This window comes from Lycium ferocissimum, chromosome 8 (assembly GCF_029784015.1).
Source record: "Lycium ferocissimum isolate CSIRO_LF1 chromosome 8, AGI_CSIRO_Lferr_CH_V1, whole genome shotgun sequence".
Taxonomy (NCBI): domain Eukaryota; kingdom Viridiplantae; phylum Streptophyta; class Magnoliopsida; order Solanales; family Solanaceae; genus Lycium; species Lycium ferocissimum.
Window position 1 is genome coordinate 28594349 of NC_081349.1, and position 21996 is coordinate 28616344.

At 32.7% G+C, this 21996-nt stretch overlaps 1 protein-coding gene and 1 pseudogene across 1 annotated transcript; both read left to right on the top strand.

Moving 5' to 3' along the window:
* The first annotated feature begins 12116 nt into the window (after positions 1-12116).
* On the top strand, positions 12117-14165 carry LOC132066224 (putative late blight resistance protein homolog R1A-10). The gene is made up of 3 exons (XM_059459578.1): positions 12117-13207; positions 13312-13916; positions 14065-14165. The coding sequence occupies exons 1-3, from the start codon at positions 12165-12167 to the stop codon at positions 14163-14165; spliced, it is 1749 nt and encodes a 582-aa protein (XP_059315561.1). The 5' UTR covers positions 12117-12164.
* A 253-nt stretch (positions 14166-14418) lies between these two features.
* On the top strand, positions 14419-21274 carry LOC132066225 (putative late blight resistance protein homolog R1A-10; annotated as a pseudogene).
* Positions 21275-21996: the final 722 nt, after the last annotated feature.

Genomic DNA, 21996 nt, shown 5'->3' on the forward strand with positions numbered 1-21996 from the left:
TTTTTTAATATTGCTTGATTTTTGTAATATGGGGTCCATTTTTTTTTTAATATTGCTTGGTGTTTGGAGATGGTGGGGTCCACGTTTTTTCCTTTTTAAAAAAAAATTCTTGGTGTTTTTCGTATGGGGCCCGCCTTATATATATTTAAAGAGGAATGACGACGAAGCATGAGGAAACCCATGCTTCTATATAGTAGTAATAGATAGAAATAGAAAAAAATATAATTCGAATAATTTAGAATAAATGTAAAGAAAATGTGGTCAAAGAATTCCTACTCAAATAGTAATATGTTCATAAATTAAAAGGAAGGGTATATTACATTTGTTTTTACTCTTTCCGTTTCAATTTATGTGAACCCATTTGACTAGATACAGAATTTAAGAAAGAAGAGAAGACTTTTAAACTTATGGTGTTAAATGAGTCACATATATTTTGTGTGACTATAAATCACTGCATACAGTGGCGGAGCCAGGATTTTCACTAAGGGGTTCAAAATATAAAAAAAACAAACATACAAAGAAGTCAAAGGGGATTCAACATCTACTATGTACATATAAAAAATAATTTTAATCATGTATAAACAATATTTTTTTTTTCCGCCGAAGGATTCATCCGAACCCTCTCGGCCCTATGTGGCTCCTCCCGCATTGCTTAAAGGTAAATCATTTTCAAATATAGAAAGAAATCATTCTTTTTGGCACAGACTAATAACAAAATAGGTTCACATAAATTGATATGGAGGGAGTATTTAATAACGACCCTATACTTCTCATGCACGCATATCATTTGAGAAAAGACCATCAAAGGATGTGGTGGGATGGAGGTCTTACGGCAGGTAACAGCAGGCATAAGCAAGTTGATCGAACGGGATCAACGCTTCTACACCTCCACCAAGGACCCGTTCTTGCTAGAAGCAAGAAATGTCGTGAACGGTGGGAGGTCACAGAGAATTGACCTATTCAGCAGATGAGCTCTTTCCTTAATCAGAGATTTTGGATTGAAGCTTTGAGTATGAAAAAATCCTTAGTAGAAAATCCAAATATAATCAAATTTAATGTAGGTATGGGACGCCGAACGAAAAACCAAATAAAAGAAAAGTATTTGAAAAATGAAAAAGGACGAGCTTTCCCCCAAATTATGGAAAGCTAGACAAAGGTGTAATACATCTATAGAGTGCAGCACTCAAAAGCTGAGAATTTCTGTCAACGCTAGCTTGATGCCATGTGTTGAAATTTAAATGAATTGGGAGAAAAAAGGAGTACGAAATTCAAATAGTTAATATGTTTATAAACTCAATATAAAATATTTCCGTTTCTAAAAGTAAGATGTTTTAAGCTTTTTATTTTTTTTTAAAAAATAAGTGGTGCATTAGGATTTCAAGAAGAAATTGATCTTATTCTTCTAAAATTATCCTTATTTACATAATCTACTAATTATTAAAAGTAACTTTTCTAGGAAAGAGATAACTTATTAGACAGAGGTAAAATTTAATTAAGCGTAAGTTAATAAAAACATTCCTAATTTTCTAGGAGTAAACAATTTTTTAAGGGTGTGTTTTCTAGGAGTAAACAATTTTTTAAGGGTGTGCATAAGCTAAAAGCACCACTTGTTGTGAAACGGAGGGAGTACTCCTTTTGATGCGATATTTTTCGCTTTTTAAGAGTCAATTTAACTAAACTTTGAAGCTAAATTAGATTAAATTGAATCAATATTTTAAGATTAAAATTTATATATTTGAAAATACATGAAAAGTTACTATAAATTTATTATAAGTTGCAACTTTCTCATATTAATTTGGTAAAAAATACATCTTAAAAATATTAGTCAAAATTCGCGCAATTTGAATCTCGGGAAGCGAAAAAATATTTCGTACATTAGGACACAGGGAGTACTATTGTTTAAAGACAATAAATCGTTTTGTTTTGTTTCCTATAACGAATTGATTTCCATTTCTCCCTAAAAAAAAAAAAAGCCATATGAGGTATAATTTATTAAAAGCTCTTCTCCTAACGTCAACGCACTATAAAGCTTCAATAATTTGTTGGTAGTCATTTGCTTTCCTTTTAAAAAAATGTCTTTTTTAATTTCTCCGAAGGGACTTCAAAGTTTGTAGTTGTAACAAAACAAATGCACATTTCATTTTCAAAGACATGCATCTATGAATACAAATAACAGTCAATTAAATTAATTACTTCCTCCGGTTAAAAATAAGTGTCCTAAATAAAAATAGATGTTTTGACTAAATTGTCCTTAATTAAAATTTGCATATTACTATTAACTTGACTTAGCATTTAATAAGGATAAATCTGGAAAATAAAGTTATTTTGAATCAAAATAGAAAGGCTACGCGAACACTTATTATGAACCGGAGGAAGTATTGTCCCTTCCTCTGGGACAATCCTATAAAATTGGATGTATTTATTGTGCCTTGGTAGTTGATGACATGCCAGAACAAGTAATATATAAATTAAAACTTAAACTTGGGATTATCTAAATATTCATCTTTGATGTACACACTTGAATTTTACATAGTGATTATCCAATTTAGTGGAGTAGATTCTGCCGAAATCAGCGGATCTTGGACTATTCTATGATCATATACTGTACATAGGAAACAAAGAAAAACATATTAAACTGTAGATTCCAATCTCAATATTATTTATATTTATATTTATTTATTATTTTATTACTATATAGAAGCATGGGTTTATATCCACGCTGATCGTCGTCCGTCCCTAAAAAAAAAAAAAAAAAAAAAAAAAAAAGAAGATGGCCCCATACTAAAAACATCAACCAATATTATAAAAAAAAAAAAGAGGAAAAAAAGTGAACGCCATATTAAAAAAATCAAGCAATATAAAAAAAAAAAAAGAAAGTGGATCCCATATTAAAAAAACAAGCAATGTCAAAAAAAAAAAAAAAAAAAAAAACACGTGCACCCCATATATTAAAAAATCAAACAATATTCATGTAATTCCCAAAGATCCCCATTGTCAATACGGGCCAGATTCATTCTCTGTCGTATCAACCCATAAAGCAGGAAAGAAATTAAATTAACAAAAAACAAAAACATGGACTCCTCATATTATTGCTTTTCTTCAAAAGGTTAAGTAGCCAAACCATACAATTTCCTTTCTTTTCTTATATTAACCGTTTTTAAACATAGTGTGTGTGTATATATAAATATATATGACCCCATATTATTGCTTTTCTTCAAAAGGTTAAGTAGCCAAACCATACAATTTCCTTTCTTTTCTTATATTAATCGTGTTTTGAACATAGTGTGTGTGTATATATATATATGATAACCCATATTATTACTTTTCTTAAAAGGTTAAAAAGTAGTCAAACTATACAATTTCCTTTTCTTTTATATTAATTTTGTTTTGAACATAAAATGTGTGTATATATTCATAATAATTAGTGTAAACTTATGTATATTTATTAGCAATATAAAATATATATATTATCACTATCCAAAGTGATAATACACTATAATCCAAATATAAGATGACAAGCAAGATTGTATGATCGTCCGTTTCCCTAAAAAAAAAAAAAAAGCATACTAAAAACACCAACCAATATTAAAAAAAAAAAGTGGACCCCATCACTCCAAGACTCATGAAAAAAAAAAGTGGAATTTATATTAAAAAAAAAGCAATATCAAAAAAAAAAAGTGCGATCCCATATTAAAAATGCAATGTCAAAAAAAAAAAAATACGTGCACCCCATATATTAAAAAATCAAATAATATTATGTAATTTAAAGTATCCCCATTAAGTCAATATTAGTGGATTCATTCACATGCGTATCAACCCACAAGAGGAAAGAAATGAAATTACATCCACAAAGAAAAAATACATGGACCCCATATTATTGTTTTCTTCAAAAGGTTAAGTAGCCAAACCATATAATTTCCTTTCTTTTCTTATATTAACCGTGTTTTGAACATAGTGTGTGTGTATATAAAAATATATATACCCCATATTAAAAACTTTCCAAAAGGTTATGTAAAAACCATACAATTTTCTTTCTTTTCTTATATTAGCCGTGTTTTGAACATAGAAATGTGTGTGTGTGTGTATATATATGCATATGATTTATATTATTGCTTTTCTTCAAAAAGGTTGTTAGCCAAAATAATTTTTTTTCTTTATATTAACCGTATTTTGAACATAGTGTGTGTGTATATATAAAACCATACAATTTAAAACTTCTGTATATTTATTAATAATATAAAATATATATATATATATATATATTATCCATATCCTTTAGTGATTTTACTAATAAAAAAAAATATATATATATATATATATATATATAAAAATTAAAAAATAGATGGTTTCGTATTGAAGAATATTAAAAATAAAAGGAAAAAAGTGAAAAAAAATCTCCAAATAAAAAAAAAAAAAAAACCCCATATTAAAAAAAACAAGAATGTGCAAAAAAAAAAAAAATGTGTACCCCATGACAATAAAAAATCAAACAATATTAATGTAATTCAAATTATCCCCATTAAGTCAATAATGGTGGATTCATACATCGCATTATCAGCCATTAGTGGGAGCAAATAAAATTATTATCTGAAGAAAAATGTGGATCTCATATTATTGTTTTTTCTTCAAAAGGTTAAGTAGCCAAACCATACATTTCCTTTCTTTTTTATATTAGCACGATATCTAATTTAGATATTAATTGTTGTATTGCTATTCCATGTCATTTATTTGTTATGTTTACTAAAATAAATATACTTAAAATATTTATATTTTAAAATAAGATAAATTTAATTACTTTTTCATTTTTTTCTTACTCTAATAAATGTGAAAAGAGATTAATGTCATAAAAGAAAAAAATAATATTAAATGGAGATCAAATAATTAATAAGGTAAATTAGTCAAATTCTAATTCTAATTGGCGTTTCCTTAAAAAGTGCAAAAGACAACATGACAAGTAAAATGAGCTAAACCAAGAATATTTATCAAAAATTAAAAAATAGTAGTTCTTCAAGTTAAATAGAAAATCAAATTTCTACTTTGTTTTGTTTCATGCAAAATTAATTTAATAATTGAATTAGAATTATCCAAATCAAAATTTGATAAAAAATAATAAGTATTGTTTAGGTCAATCTACATACATTAACAATAGAATATTTTACCTTTAAATTAGAATTAAAATTTAAAGTATCGAGGCTTGATGTTTAAATATTATATTGTTTTATCTCAAAGAGAGAGAAATAAGTTCCTTTAGAGAAGTTTTCTCTTTTAAAAGTATTAATAAATTTTTACAACTTTGTATTCGTATGAAACACTAATATAATAAAGTTTTGGATACGAGCCTTATTTCTGATTATATTAATCGTGTTTTGAACATAATATATATATATATATATAAAAACGGTGTAAACTTATGTGTTTATTAGCAATTTAAAATATATATATATTACCCTTTACTCAAACATAATTTACGTCTTGATAGATCTGGCTATGTCCAAAGTGTTGGGCAAGACGCGGCACGGATCGCATACGCCATCTAGCACTATATATAAGCATGGGTTGGAGGTGGTTTCATCGTCCACCTCCAACTCATGTAAAAAAAAAAAAAAAGTCGACCCCACATTAAAAAAATAAGCAATATCATAAAAAAAGAAAAAAAAAAAAAGGAAAAAAGTGGACCCCATATTAAAAAATTAAGCAATATTCATGTAATTATCAAAGTATCCTCTATTAAGTCAATAATGGTGATTAATTTTTCAAAAGTAGTTCAAATATATTATTATCAAGCTTCATTTTTGAAAAGTTACTATTAAGCCGACATTTGTAGTTCCATGGGTGATATCTTACCTCACCAACTGTAATTCTATAATCAAATTAATTGAATATTGTTACAACTAGAAGAAAAAAAAAAAAGTGGACCCCATATTTTAAAAAATCAAGCAATATCCATGTAATTCTCAAAGTATCCCCCTTTAAGTTAATAATGGTGATTAATTTTTCAAAAGTAGTTCTGAATATATTATTATCAAGCTTCATTTTTTAAAAGTTACTATTACAACTTATTATATTTTGTAGTTCCATGGGTGATATCTTACCTCGCAGAATTCTATAATCAAATTAATTGAATATTGTTACAACTGATAAAATAAATTACTCGGATGTTTATTGCAGTACTATTTAATATCCTAAAAAGAAACTAAGATGGGTGTTACATTCTCAAAAGACATTTTCCAATGTCTTACGTTTCTAATTATATACGGAGCACCATAATAGCTATTAGTACATACTTATGATAAGTTAAGTAAAAAAAAAAAGGATAGAAATCTTATACTGCATCTATGCCCATGTTATATGACACAATATACATAATCACTGTATGTATAAAAAGTTTCACGTTTTAGCCTAGGGGAATGGTAGTTCAAATGACGTTTCCGTATTTAGAAGTAGTTAAAAATTCAATAAGTTTTGAAATTCTGATTCAAATTTGATTAGCGCGTAGTTTAAAAAGTGTCTATTAGCCTTTTTCTTAAATAAAGTCATATAAACTGAAACAAAGACATTTTTTTGCACGGATTGCCCTTCGTTTGGGGTGGTCTTTAAATTTTGCCCCTCAAATTTGTGATCTTTAAATTTTCCGCTTCATATTTGTAGTCTAAATTTTGCCTTTGCTTGGAAAGATGAGCGAATACATGAAGTTACGGGTTCGAACCCCGCTCGGGCATAAAATAAAAAATAATTTCAGCGGGGCGGGGGTGTATGCGGATCCGGATACAATCTTTGAGAAAAAGATAAAGTTATGCCGAATCGGCATAACTAAATATATCCCCCTCAAGAAGTCACTGCTAGAGCGGAGACTTTTAGTTAAACATAACTAAAAGTACGGGAGCATACAAAATTTAAACTTTGCCTTATAAGGCAACCGTAGTTTACTACAATGCTTGTGGTTTTGGACCAAAAAAAAGCTCGCTGGTTTATAAAGATGCTTTAAGGATTAGTAGCTTAAAATATGGACTTGAAGTGTCGCTTGTTTAGATTCTAAAGAGTGTATATTTGAAGGCATCGAAGATATTATGTGGGAATTGAAAAGAAATTAAGTACATCAACGATTCATTATTTACATAGGTTTGTACTGGATGTTTGTAACTCATGTTCTAACACGGTTAGTGGTTAAAAAAAAAATACATATATATCTTGAGAGATAAAGTTTAACAATAAGGCATAGTATGCCAATCGGCATAAGTTAATGGGCAAACTTTTATGCGAACCGGCATAACTTTGTGAAGGAATTATCAAAGTTATCTTGGGAACAGCATACTTATGCGAAATGCCCATAAGGCATAAGTATCTTGATCCGGCATAAACTTTGATAATTCACTTCACAAAGTTATGCGGTGGGGGCATACATTTTAATGGGCAAACTTTTATCTTAGGACCGGCATAACTTTGTGAAGGAATTATCAAAGTTATGGACCGCACTATATCTTATACCAATCTTTCACAAGGCGTAAGTATGTCGGGTCGGCGTAAACTTTGGTATTTCCTTAACAAAAAGTATGCCGGGTCGGCGTAAGCGAAAATTTAAACTTGCCTTGCCGAATTTTTTAAAATTTTGTTGCGCGTGGGTTCGAACACCGAAACCTATGGGTGTTAGCCGAAGAGACGGAATTTTAAATTCGAATATAGGGGTAAAATTTAAAGACCACCAAAAGAACACGGGTGCCCCCGAGCGAAGAAATAACGTCATGACCTTATTACAAAATTACTCCCAAAATTTCTATCTTTACATACGTGACTTTCGAAAATGTTGTAGAATATATCAATTCTTTTTATAATTGCGTAAAAATAAAATCAATCAATCAATCAATCTATATCTATATCTATATCTATATCTATATATAATATAAAGCTAGGCATAGACAAGGTGATGTGGCACCTCTCTATGGCCTAGAAAATCATTTATCTTTTTTCTCCTTTTTTTGAGAATTTTTTAGTCTCTAAATGTATTTTTAAATCTTCTCTTTCTCCTCCAATTAATGTATACTAAATGTTAGTAAAAAGCAAAAAAACTTCATCCGCCCCTTGCCGTGCGAGACTCATGCTCCTAAGTTTCTTTGATTTTTTTTTTTTTTTTTGGTTATTTAAAGAGTTGATCACCTTTCTGTCATGTCCAAAAATTGTCTCAAATCTTTGCGTTCAATTAACAAACTTATTTTTTATTTTGTTCTCTTGGCCTTATTGTAATTATAAAATGAGAATATCACCTATTACTTTAAGTATTTTTCTCTTTTGTATTTAATATTTCTACAAGGAGTAACTACTCATAACTACTTCTCTTTAATTACTCTTAGTAATATCCATAACTCTCATACTTTAAATTTTCATGCCCATAACCCCCATATTTTAATTTGTAAGTTTGTGATACCTTATGGTATTCTTCCATTCTTCCTATATAAATTCATATTTTGTTTCACGAAGACTCTCATCCAAAATTCTCTTCTCTTCTCTATCATTTTAGCTTTTGGATTAACTAATGTGTCAAGGCAAGGACTAAATAGGTAAGAAAAATTTTCGTTTGCAAGTCTTCCGTTCAACTTTATGTGCTTGGTCGCTCTTTCTTTAGCATATCTTCTTTACGCTTGTATGTATTATCATCCTCCAAGCTCCAACGAACCATGATCAAAAATATTTTCTCGGTGAGGTACTTTTAGTAGTATCGTTATTTTGCGATTGACACTTGTGTGTGGTTGCTTTTTCCGAAAGTTATTTTGCGACGGACACTAACTTTTAAATCATATGGTGTAGTTTGATTACAATATTTGATAGATCTCAAGAAACTTTTGATAGTTAGTTACAACCGAAGAAATGATTTGTAGAGACTTGTATAGTTTAGATTTCTTTCCTCTTTCTGAAATAATTATTCTTTTGGTAGGTATGATTAGAATAGAAATATTGTAAATATCATACATAGTATTTAGTAGTATCATATTAACAATTGTCTAGATTTTTTATTCAAGAAAAGAAGAAGGAAAAAAGGGGTTTGGTATTTTTATATTAGATAAAAGTAGTTTATTTTTTGTGTTTTATGTTATTTTAATTAGATAATTTATTTTATCTATTCATAACTGTATTAAAACTTTTTAGTTTAACTGGTAGGATATGATGGGGAGTTTTATTATTCTCAAAACGAAAAATTAAAAGATGAACTAATTTATTTTATGATGTCATTGTTTAATTTATTTTTTCTACTCTTTTGCGTATTTAACAATCTTTTTTTTTTTTTTTGCTTTTCTTTTCGTTGTTTATATAGTGCAGGTTATTTTTACATACATTTAACTACATAACTAAGAAAATTTATATATATTATACAATTATGATCTTTGAAATAGTGATGTGACACCTCTGCCATGAAATACTTTTTTTTTATGCCTTTTTCTTCATATGTTCCCCCTTTATCTATTTTTTAACCCGAGAGATGAAATAAAAGAAAGAAAATATAAAGGGTCTTCATCCATGTTTCTTCTTGAAAAGAACTTGTACGGTGCTACTTGTTGATCATGAGTAAGCATATGCATGATATTATAACCGAGTTATCTTTTCTATAAAAAAAATCCAATGCGTAATGATTAATGTATTTAATGACTAATAAATATTATATATTAAAATTTCTTATAACTCACATCTCATCATCTTCCTAACTTCTACTCTTAATTGGGATCCACTTCATATGTATTTCATTTTCGTAACTCCTAAAAAATTAATTAATGTGTAAAAGATTGTAGTGAACAAATGTACTAAAAAAGAGGGGATTGAAACAAAAAATAATTATTTGCAACTTAATACGATAAAATGTTGTTTCAAAATATGACCTCTTATTCCATTGACTTCACCACCCACGCACCCTAAATTATTATTATTACTTCTACTATGTACATATGAATGGTCAGTAATTAAAAAGAAGTAAATATACGTTACATACTCCTTAATTATAATAAGAAACTATCAATCTATACAATTAGTTTTTGTATGTATATAAAGTGCAAATATAACAAATTCATTAATCTTTTAATAACCGCGCGAAGCGCGGATAATTTCACTAGTATATATATAAAGTAAGGACATAAAGCAATGATGTGGCATGCCTCAAAAGCCTGCATTTGCATTTATCTTTTTCCTCATTTTTTTGGAATTTTCTCTATTTTAAAATTTATATAATAGGCTAAAAAAAAAAAAACACTAAACGTCACCTCATTTTAGGAAAAAGAACTGCAGGCTCTAATTCATTATAGAGCCGTTTGGATTAGCTTATAAGTTGCTTATAAAATTTGTTTCAGCTTTTGAGTGTTTGGTGGCCGACTTAAAGTAATTTGTGCTTAAAAATAAGCTCAAAAAAATAATTGGGCCCGTTTGATTCGGCTTATTTTAGGCGACTTATAGCTATAAGCGATAAGCAAAAAAAAAATAAGTTGGGCTACCCCAACTTATTTTTTTTTAGTTGAAATCCTTTGAAACAGTTTTGGAATGGAAAAATCTTGTCAAATCATTACACATGTAAACATACAAAGACAACTCTTTCTTAAACTTCTTTTGTTCCTTAAAGTTTATTTATGAAATATTATATTATTTCAACTAGGCATAATACATAAATAGGCCCTTAAACTTAGCCTCGAGTATTGCAAGTATCCTGACTTTAGGTATGCACAAGTAGGCACATCAACTTGTTTAAAGTTGAATAAGCAAACACAAATGCTGACGTGGTACTGACATGGCGCATAAATATTGGAGGGCCACGTTATTGCCCCGTCAATGCCACATCGGCATTTGTGTTTACTTATTCAACTTTAAACAAGTTGATGTGCCCTCTTGTCTTGCCCCAAAGTTGGAGAGGCATCACTTTGTGACTAGGGTTAGGGCCTATTTTATTATTATCAACTATATAGATTATACAAAAATTAAGCATCTCTCTAGAAGATTAGACCTTTAGTTGATGAGTTTTAGAGAAAACAATAACAATAAGTGTTTATAATAAAATGGATTAAAATTTGAGATTTAGTCCATCTGTATTTGAAAGTTGTAATATTCTTAATAACCCAATACTGGAAGAGATTTCGCGCGGGTAAATTTACTAGTTATAAATATATGTTGAATAAAATTATAAATATATATTAGACTTTGTCTTTGCTTCTTGTAATTTCTCACCGTGAACATTTAGTAGGCGTCGATAATTTTTATGCTAGAGTTCATTGTCTTGTTCTCTTTCAAACTTTATTAGTTGTTTATTTTTTCTTTTTTGAGATTTAGATATGCATGTATTTGCAAGTTTGTGATTTTTTCAATTTTGAACATGAGATCATTAAGGATAGTTTGAATATGTAGCAGTCGTATGTGGATTGTTATCGAATGTTGTGAATGTGGGCTGTTTGGGATGTTGTGCGGGCTGTCTGGAGTATTCTCGAGTCTTGTCTTGAATAGTATCTAGTCAAATATATTAGGAGTTGATTATTTAAAACTATTTCTTAAGCGGTTCTGTCATGCAGCACAGGCGTGGTATCTAGTCAAATATATAAGGAGTTGATTATTTAAAACTATTTCTTACGCGGTTCTGTCATACTTGGTTAACTAAGAAAGACTACTTTAATGCAACAATCTTAAACTTATCTCAAAACCATTTTGTTGACCAACTTAGTTTACATTGATTATAGTAAGTTAGTCTTATTTTACTGTTTATGATAGGATGAATCATTTACGTGCAGTTAGCTGCTATAGCTTTTTTAATCAACAAAGTCATCCACGCCACTATTGTCAACTAAAAATAATACTATAATAAATTTGGATCTAGGACCGTGCATACTGTGGGTTTCTTAACCAGTACTTCTATAAAGAGAGTTGTTTTCTGTAACATGTACTTCCGTAGCACAAAGCAATTATAAGATTTCTCAATCATTTGATCCACACACAGTATCTCTAGGTTGGATACAAATTGAGGCTTATTTGCAAATAATTCACTCATTTCATCTGTTAGATTTTTCTCTCTAACTTCATTATACCCTTGTTTAACAACAATATATTGAGCACCATCTGCTATAAGTTAAGCAACATTCGTCTCCACAAAATCAAGACTACGTCCTGTTAATTGTGCCAAGAAGAAGCACAGTTTTTCGGAGTCCAGTATGACCACAACTTCAGAAGCAATTGTTGGATTTGAGGATGCGACGCAAGTGCTGATCGAAAAACTTATCTGTGGCTGGAAAGATTTAGATGTGGTCTCCCTTGTTGGAATGCCTGGAATAGGTAAGACAACTTTAGCGAGGAGATTATATAATCATAATTATGTTGTCCGTCGCTTTGATGTTTGTTCATGGTGCACTATTTCTCAAGCATATAATAAGAGAAAGACATTGCTTGAGTTATTGGGTAAGTTGGTTCCTCTTAATGACAACACAAGGAATGATGGTGAACTAGCAGACAAGCTGCGAAAACATTTGCTAAAAAAGAGGTACCTCATAGTCATTGATGATTTATGGACTATTGAAGCATGGGATGACTTAAAGAGATGCTTTCCAGATGATAAAAACAGTAGCAGAATCATCTTGACAACTAGACAAGGCAAAGTTGCTTCTTATACTGAAGTTTTTAGTGCTCCTCATCATCTTCGTTTATTCACAGATGAAGAAAGTTGGTGCTTATTGCAGAAGAAAGTGTTTGGAGAAGAAAGCTGCCCTCCAGAACTTGAGCAGATAGGAGAGCAAATAGCACAGAGTTGCAGAGGGCTTCCATTTGCAGTTATTTTGGTAGCTGGCGTTCTTGCAAAACTGGACAAGGACGAAGTTTGTTGGGAAGAAGTTGCCTATGGTTTAAGGCGTTCATGTATTATTGCTGGCGATAAGCAAAAGTACATGGACATAATTGAGTTGAGTTTCAATTTTTTACCTGATCAGTTAAAACTATGTTTTCTCTACTTTGGAGAATATTTTGGAAATGGAGTTAAGGTCCGTAAGTTGAGACAGCGTTGGGTTGCTGAAGAATTTGCTGTAGCTAATGGGTTAAAGAGCGCGGAGGATGTAGCAAAGGACTACATGATGGAGTTAATAGATAGTAACCTTGTAATGGTTGTCCGTAGGAGTTTCTCTGGCAAGGTGAAAACAATTCGCATGCATGATCTATTACTTGAGTTTTGCTCCACTACTTGTATACATCGATGGGATGTAGGCGGGTAAGATTTTATTTGAACTACCACATACTACCTTATCACCTAAGACTATTAACTCTAATGGTTCTTACAATTTTCTTCCTTTTGGTATGTTGTTCTCTTACCAGGTCAGATGATTCAAGTTCAACTCATCCCCAAAGTGGCTATGAAATCCATCGTCTCTATTGGCCTAAAAAAGGTTCCTCATGCTCTCATTCTTTGATCACTCATTTACCCCCTTCTTATGATATACTTAACAAGAGAAATTTATTGTTTGATTGCAACTCTATCCCTTCTCATGAGTTATTGACACTGAGAGTGTTGGATTTGGTGTGCGTCACATTAAGAAGTGCATCCTACATTCAATTCTTGATTAATTTAAGATACTTGGCCATGAAAGGGAATTTTGAGGAAGATCCATCATGGTTATCCAAGCTCAAGAACTTAGAAACATTGATACTTGAGGGATCGCGCAGATTAAATCTGTCACATGCAATATGGGGTATGGTAAGCTTAAAACATTTGGAAGTGACTGGTAAACCAGCTGTCATTACGTGTGATGTCTCAGAGTTTGAGACCTACCCCCCTTTAGAGAAATTACAGTGGCTTTCCTTTGCACACTTAGCTGGAGGTGAGGAGTTCCAAAAGTTCGTGTCAAAGGTACCCTGTTTAGTAAAGCTGAGGTGCATGGTTGATGAGCCAGAAGTTGGTCAGAGATGCATTAGGCTTCCAGGTTTACACTCTTTAAATCAACTTGAATCACTCAAAGTCTATTTTCTAAAACGTGGTGCAAAAGCGACTTGAAGTCAACTTCCCTAGGAACCTCAAGAAGTTGACGTTGTCATCATATCAATTACCATGGACTGAAATTTCAACCATAGGAAGATTGGAAAATCTGGAGGTGCTCAAGTTGGATTCTTATGCTTTTAAGGGAAGGCAATGGGATGTCAAAGATGAGGAGTTCAGAAACTCAAGCTCTTGAAATTCTACAGCATGAATATTCCACAATGGAACTTTTCTGATATGTCCTTTCCCAACCTCCAGCTGGTGATTTTCAGAAACAGTCAACTGGAAACGTTTCCCCACAACCTTGAAAACTTACCTTTGTTGAAGATGATTGAGGTGCGCAAATGCAACCGCAGTGCCTTGAGATCTGCTAGGGAGAGAGAACTCAAATTGAGGATTTGGGAAATCAGGAATTCAAGCTCATCATCAAGTCTAGAGATGAGGAATCAATGAGTGAGGATGAAGAAGAACTTGGACTGACTTGGCAAGTTGACTCAGAGCTGTGAATTTTGCAGTGTGTTTTCTGTTTTCTACTTTTTTTCTTGATCATTTCTGTCCCTGTTAAATGGGCTGACCCGGACCCAATCCAGTTCATTATTTGAATTGCAGGTCGTGGCCAATCTGATCGGGTGAAGCCGTATTCAGGTCCCTTTTTTAAAGTATAGTCGAAATTTACAAAGTTTTTAAAGTTTAGCTGCCTTAGTTTCAAACATACGTGTCTGAAGTTGAAAATTTTAGACCGTCCGGTCGTATTTAGGCTCCGCCGGAGCCTAAATTCAGACTGAAGCTGCATTCCGCCAAGGCCTAACTTCATACCCGAAGGTCTGAATCTGAACTATGTCTTTTCAGATTCAGACCTTGGATAAGCTTGAGCCTGGATGCAGCTTCAGATCCTCTAAAGAAGAAGAAGAATAAACAACATGAGGTTTACTCAGTGAAGAGAGGTTACTCACTACTATGCTCCAATAAGAACCGGTTTGACAAATAGCCTAGGAAACTCATCTGGAGGACTAAACTTCCCACTAAAGTAATTTGTCCTAGTTGGATAACACTATATGAATCTTGTCTCACACAGGGCAATCTCAGCTAGAGGAGCATTCAGACAGTTAATAGATGTTATATGTGCCAGTTGAATTTTGAGAGTATTAGGCACCTCTCCCTGCATTGTACAGTAGATATCTGGAGCATGTTTTTCTCCATCTCCCGGACTGGCCTGGGTCATGCCGGACAGTATCAAGCAAGCTTATGGAAGTTGGTGTTCATGGAGAGTTGGGAAGTCCATCAAAAAATTTGGCAAATGGGGCTTGCTCCATGTTTTTGGTGCATCTGGAATGAAAAAAATCGCAGATGTTTTGATGGGATTTCAACTCCATTTCATGTCATTAAAGCAAAATGTTTGTTTAATCTTTTTTGTTGGCTAGATCAGACTCCTGTAACTAGTTGTGACTATTTCTTTTGGAATGTGTAAGCTCCCTTGTGTTAGACTAGTATAGTTTTGTTTAGACTAGTATAGTTTTGTTTACAGGAGCAATCACATTCTCTTTCTTTTGTAACCTTATGATGCATCTTTTTGATGCCTTTAATGTAATCTTCTTACTTCATAGAAAAAGAAGAAGAAAGAATAAACAACTTCAGGTTCAGTTTGAAGTTTGCCAAAACTGGCTAAACTGCATGTTATAAGTGACTTGACCGAGTCTACGAAGCTTTGCTTTTCTTGTGGTCGGCCTGAAATGCCTTTTGAATAGTTTATAGAAATTGGATATATTTTTAAATAGGGTGCTACAAGCAGGTGCTCGGTGTCATTTCTACAGTCCGATCTGCAATTTAAGTTATATCCATCCAGATTTTGCAAAGTACTTAATTTATAGTCAATATTGGCAAACTTAAGACTTGCATCGCTGCTCCTGGGATCTTCTCCTTTTGGTGCTTATTTCGTAATATATATCGCTTACTTATAGGTCACGGGTTCGAATCATGTAAACAGTCATTATTGCACATCGTGGCAGCTAACTCAGGGTGCTTTCTACACGGACTGCCCTTACTTAAGAGTGTTAGTTTTTGCTTTGTAAATATTGTGCACTGGGTGCTTTAAAACTAATAAAATTAACTGTTATTTATTCAAAGTACAATAAAAAAACTTCTAAGCATTGATAAGATTGTCTTTACTGGGATTATTGACTCATGATCCACTTTAACCGAGCTGATAGGGTCCGGCCATGTGGATAATCAAGCCAAACATTTGATCAAAGTTTTAAATCGTGTTATTCACTAACTAAAGTTGCTATCGAGCTCCATCTGCAAACAAGTACACTACATATTTAAATTCCAACTATATCAATCTAATTAAAATGTAACGCTTGTGCTGAGGCACGGCAACACGTAAGCAAACACTGTTTTGAAAAAAAAAGAAGAAAAAAGTTTATGTACAAAAAGATTTAGGTTTAGAATTTGGAAATTAGGGTTGCACAGCCTAACTGCTAAACTATTTGCTGAAAGATTAAATATATCACTTGATATCACCAAAAGAACTTCAATTATTTGTCTGGTAGTTATTTTTTTCTTTTTCACTAGTTCTTTTTTTTTTCGAATAAGAAGTTGGTAGTTGACTTACAAAAATGAGTTCACATCTCATTTCAGATGCATGTATCTATGAGATAAATAACAGTCAATTAGATTTATTTAATGTACTTAATTGGTAGTTGGTAACATGTTAGAACAATTCAATCCTTTTTGTGAGGAAACTTAAAAGAACCTATATAGAATCTAAAGTGGGAATGCATCAAGTCAATCCTAATTCTTTATGTCCCATTTCAGTATCTGTATTTTCTTCCACTTTTGTCATAGCAACAACTAAGAAAGACAATACTTAAATACAAGAATCTCAAATTTCTCTCAAGCATTTTGTTGACCAGCTTAATTTACATTGTTTATAGTCAATTAATCTTGTTTAGTTTATTGTTTATGATAGTAAGGATCATTTATTATGCAGCTAGTTGCTATAGATTCTTAATCAACAAACTTAATCCACAACACTTAAGTCAACAAAAATAATGAATTGGCATGTAGCGTATAGTGTGGATTTCTGAACTAGTACTCCTATAAAAAGAGTTGTTTTCTGCAACATGTTCTTCCATAGCAAAATTGCACAAAGCACTTCAGAGATATCTCAATCTTTGGATACAAAATTGAGCCTTCTATGCAAACAATTTTCATCTCTTACATTTTTTCTCTCCAACTTTATTGTACTGTTGCTTAGCAACCATATATATCGAGCACCACCTACAAGAAGTCTGCAACATTCGCCTACGTCCTGTTGATTGTGCAAAGAAGAAGCTCAGATTTTCAGAGTTCAGTATGACCACAACTTCAGAAGCAATTGTGGGATTTGAGAATGAGACAGCAGAGCTGATACATCAACTGGTATGGGGTCCGAAACATTTAGATGTAGTCGCCCTCGTTGGAATGCCTGGAATGACAACTATGGCGAAGAGATTGTATACTCATAAAGATATTATCAGTCGCTTTGATGTTTGTTCATGGGCGCACTATTTCTCAAGTATATAGTAAGAGAAGGACATTGCTTGAGTTATTGGGTAATTTGGATCCTCTCAATGACAACAAAAGGAGCAATGATGAACTAGCAGATGAGCTGTGAAGACATTTATTGAGAAAGAAATACTTCATAGTCGTTGATGATTTATGGAGCACTAAATTATGGGATGACTTAAGGAGGTGTTTTCCAGATGATTACAGTGGCAGTAGAATAATTTTGACAACTAGAAAAGACCAAATAGCTTCTTATGCTGAAGTTTTTAGTGCTCCTCGTCATCTTCGTTTATTCACAGATAAAGAAAGTTGGTGCTTATTGCAGAAGAAAGTTGCCCTCCAGAACTTGATGTAGTAGGAGTGCAAATAGCACAGAGCTGTGGAGGGCTTCCACTTGCAATTATTTTGGTAGCTGGTGTTCTTGCAAAACTGGACAAGGACGAAGTTCGTTGGGAAGAATTTGTCCACGGTTTAAGATCATGTATTGCTGGTGATGAGCAAAAGTACCTGGACATAATCAACTTGAGTTATAGACTTTTACCTGGTCACTTGACGAATGGCTTTCTTTTCTTTGGAAAACATTTTGACAATGACCTTTGGGTTCGAGAGTTGATACAGCTTTGGATCGCCGAAGAATTTGCAGTAGGTAACGAGTTGAAGAGCGCAGAAGATGTAGCAAAGGACTACTTGAAGGAGTTAATAGATAGTAACCTTGTGATGGTTGTCCGAAAGAGTTTCTTTGGTGAGGTGAAAGCAATACGCATGCATGATCTGTTGCGTGAGTTTTGCTTGACTAGCTGTGAGAGTTACAGGTAAGATCTAATTTGAACCACCTCAGACTTTGTTACTTCGGACTCTTTAACTCTACTGGTTCTTATTATTTTCTTCCTTTTGGTATTTTGTTTTCTTAGCAGATCACGTTATTCAACTGCTGCTGAGCACGAACGTGGCATTTCACTTGATTTTCGCTATAATTATAAAGAAGCTGAACATTTATATCCCCATTCTGCTATCTGTCGAGTACCCTATCGTGTTGATGATACACTTAACCAGAACAACTTTCTTATCTTTGACTGCAACAGGTTTCATCTCAAACCCAGAATCACATCATTGAGAGTGTTGGATTTGGTATGCGTCACATTAACCAGTGCATCCTATATTCAATTCCTGTTTAACTTAGATACTTGGCACTGAAGGGGAATTTTGAGGAAGATCCATCATGGTTATCCAACCTCAAGTACTTAAAAACATTGATACTTAGGGAATCTCGCAGATTAGATCTACCACATGCAATATGGGGAATGGTAAGCTTAAAACATTTGGAAGTGACTGGTAAACCAGCTATCATTATGTGCCATGTCCCAGAGTTTGAGATGAACTTCCGTTTAACGAAATTACGATGGATTTCCTTTGCACACTTACCTGGATGCAAAGAGTTCCAAGAGTTTGTGTCAAAATTACCTTATTTAGTAAAGCTGAGGTGCTTGGTTGATGAGCCACAAGGTTATCAGAGATGCATTAGACTTGGGGGTTTAGAATCTTTGAATAAACTCGAATCACTAAAAGTCTATTTTCTAAAACATGGTGCAAAGAGACTTGAAGTCGACTTCTCTAGGAACCTCAAGAAGTTGACCTTGTCATCATGTCAATTACCATGGAGTGAAATTTCAGTCATAGGAAGATTAGAAAACCTGGAAATGCTCAAGTTGGAGTCCGATGCTTTTAAGGGAGAGAAATGGGATGTCGAAGATGATGAGTTCCAGAAACTCAAGCTCTTGATATTCTACAGCATGAATATTCCACAATGGAACTTTTCTGACATCTCCTTTCCTAACCTCCAGCATGTGATTTTCAGGAACAGCAGACTGAAAACAATTCCTCGCAACTTTGAAAACTTACTTTTGCTGCAGATGATCGAGGTGTCCTGGTGCAAATGCAGCCGCAGTGCCTTAAACACTGCTGAAGAGGTTAAGAAAACTCAAATTGAGGATATGGGAAATCATGAATTCAAGCTCATCATCAAGTCTAGAGAGGAGGATGAAGAAGAACTTGGACCGACTTGGCAAGTTGACTCGGACTCGGTGCTGCAGAATTGGAAATATCTTTTCTGTTGTCTTCTAGTTCTTTTCTTGATCATTTTCCAACATTTTTTAGAGTTACTGAAGAAATTCCTCACTCAAAAGTTGTATCTCCCAACCACCTACCCTTCCAAAAATTAATGTAAGCCATTTCGCTCACCCTATGTAATATTCTTTGCAAAATCAGGCCACAATCTGATGATGCTTTTCTATAGGCCAACTCTATATGCAACTGCTGAAGTTTTGGTGCACCAGTAAGTAAGCTCACCATGTTTAGCTTTAATTCAGAGCCATACATCATAATTATTTAATCATCATGCTTTATGCAAGGTCTTTGATACTCAGTCCCCCTTGGGATTTTGGACGTGTCATTTTTCCCCATTTAACCAAGTGAAACTTATGATCCTTATTGTTGCTTTCCTATAGAAAATTTCTTCTAACTCTGTCTAGCACTTTGAAAACTTTTGCTGGAATATGGAAAAGGGACATGTTAACATTAGGGATGTTGTCCATAACCTTGTTAATCAATGTTAATCTTCCTCATGAGAGATACTGCATTTGCCATGTTGCCAGTCTTTTTTCAAACTTCTCAGTTATACCGGACCAAATTTCAGTAGTCTTGAATTTTCTACCTAAAGGCAGCCCAAGATACATTGTTGGAAAGGAAACAATGTTACAACACATGATCCCTACTAGCTAAGACTTGTGCAATGAATTTACTGGATAAATTATGCTTTTTATCATATTTATGTGTAGCCAGAAACAGCTTCAAAAATGTGCAGCATCAAATTTAGCCTAATCACTTGTGATCTTTTTGCCCCTCAAAAGAGTAAAATATCATCTGCTTAAAGCAGATATGAAACTGTAACTGAGTTGCCACTAGGTCTGCCTACCTTGAAGCCTTCAACCATTGCATTTGACATGATTTACATTTGATTATGTTCAAATGTTGGATTGGCTATGAACGCCATGATAATAGATCTTTTGAGACTAATGTGTGGTTGGCCACTTCAAAATTACAACATTCTGTTAAGTACAAAATAATCCAGCTGCAGGTGCAGCAAAAACTAAAGTTGTATTACAACCTCGAAAGGACAAACCTTACTTTGTTTAACTTTCACATCGAGGAGATTGCCGCTGCTTGCCAGGGCCCAGGAGATACTGGATATGGGAATATACATACGAATATGATTAGAAAAAAAAAAAAAAAAAAACAGGAGAAACAAGATTAAATTTATGGTATATTAATATTTCCTATTCCATTTTATGCATGAGCATTTTTACTGCTATATTCGATGGACTGTCTTTTGCTAATGTCAATAGGTGAACTACTCCATTGACCATTTAAGATTTTTGCCTATCCTCCTGTTTTATTTTGCAAAATTTGAAACTTAGGTAAGTGCTTTTTAAACATATGTATAAAAAGAACATATTTTATTTAATTTAGCCCCTTCATGCTTACTATAACTAGTTATTTCGATTTTCTATTAGCGGCTCAAGTTTCATTCTCAGGTTCGGTAGGGGCGTAGGACGCATAGCACTCTTAGTTAGCTTAGGATCAGAGGAGTGTGCTATTCAAGCAAGCACTATCCGTCTCGCTGCTATGGCGGGTGTCAGGAATCAATTGCTCATTATTATACAGGAGAAGGAAGCCGAACCTTTAATCGACTTCGACACATGAATAGATCTCCGTGTTGAGAGAGATTTGAAATTCCGTAAGCAACTCAGTCAAAGCCCTTCTAAGAAGGGCTTGGAAGAAGAACATGAGATAGGATCAACTGTTTTCATATTTCATCATCAAGTTTTCTATAAGTTAAGTTGATTGAAGCAGTTTTATTTAGTTAATAAAATTTCCTCTCTTTTTTGTTTATTTTCAGAGGGCCCGACTTCTCCTTTTATTTCTTAAATTCTCCTGGCAAATGTAGTGATGAATCATTGCCCTTCTTAAGTATTTACAAGTACAAAAATAGTGCTATAATGAACAACTGATATTGTCCTACTATGCACAAGATGTATTGGTCATGATTGTGTATTTTCATTTTCTGCGCAGGCTACTACTGATATTGCCACCAGAACACTAGAGAAAAAAAACAAGCTTTAACACCTAACATGTGTACTTCGCCTATACTTGCATGTTATCATGGTAAGCACAATTTTGTTCTAACATTATATATCACTTATATGGTATGTCCATGGTATACAGTTTTATACATTGTACTTTCCCTCAGTTTGATTTATGTGAGCTTTGAGCAATGCGAGAAACTTTATAACTTTGACTGCAAAATTTGACATAGATTTTTCAAGTTTGTAAAAATAAAATTTATATATTTAGAAACTACATGAAAAGTATTATAAGTCATGATAATTTATAATTCAAATAATTTAGAAAAGATGTAAGGAAAA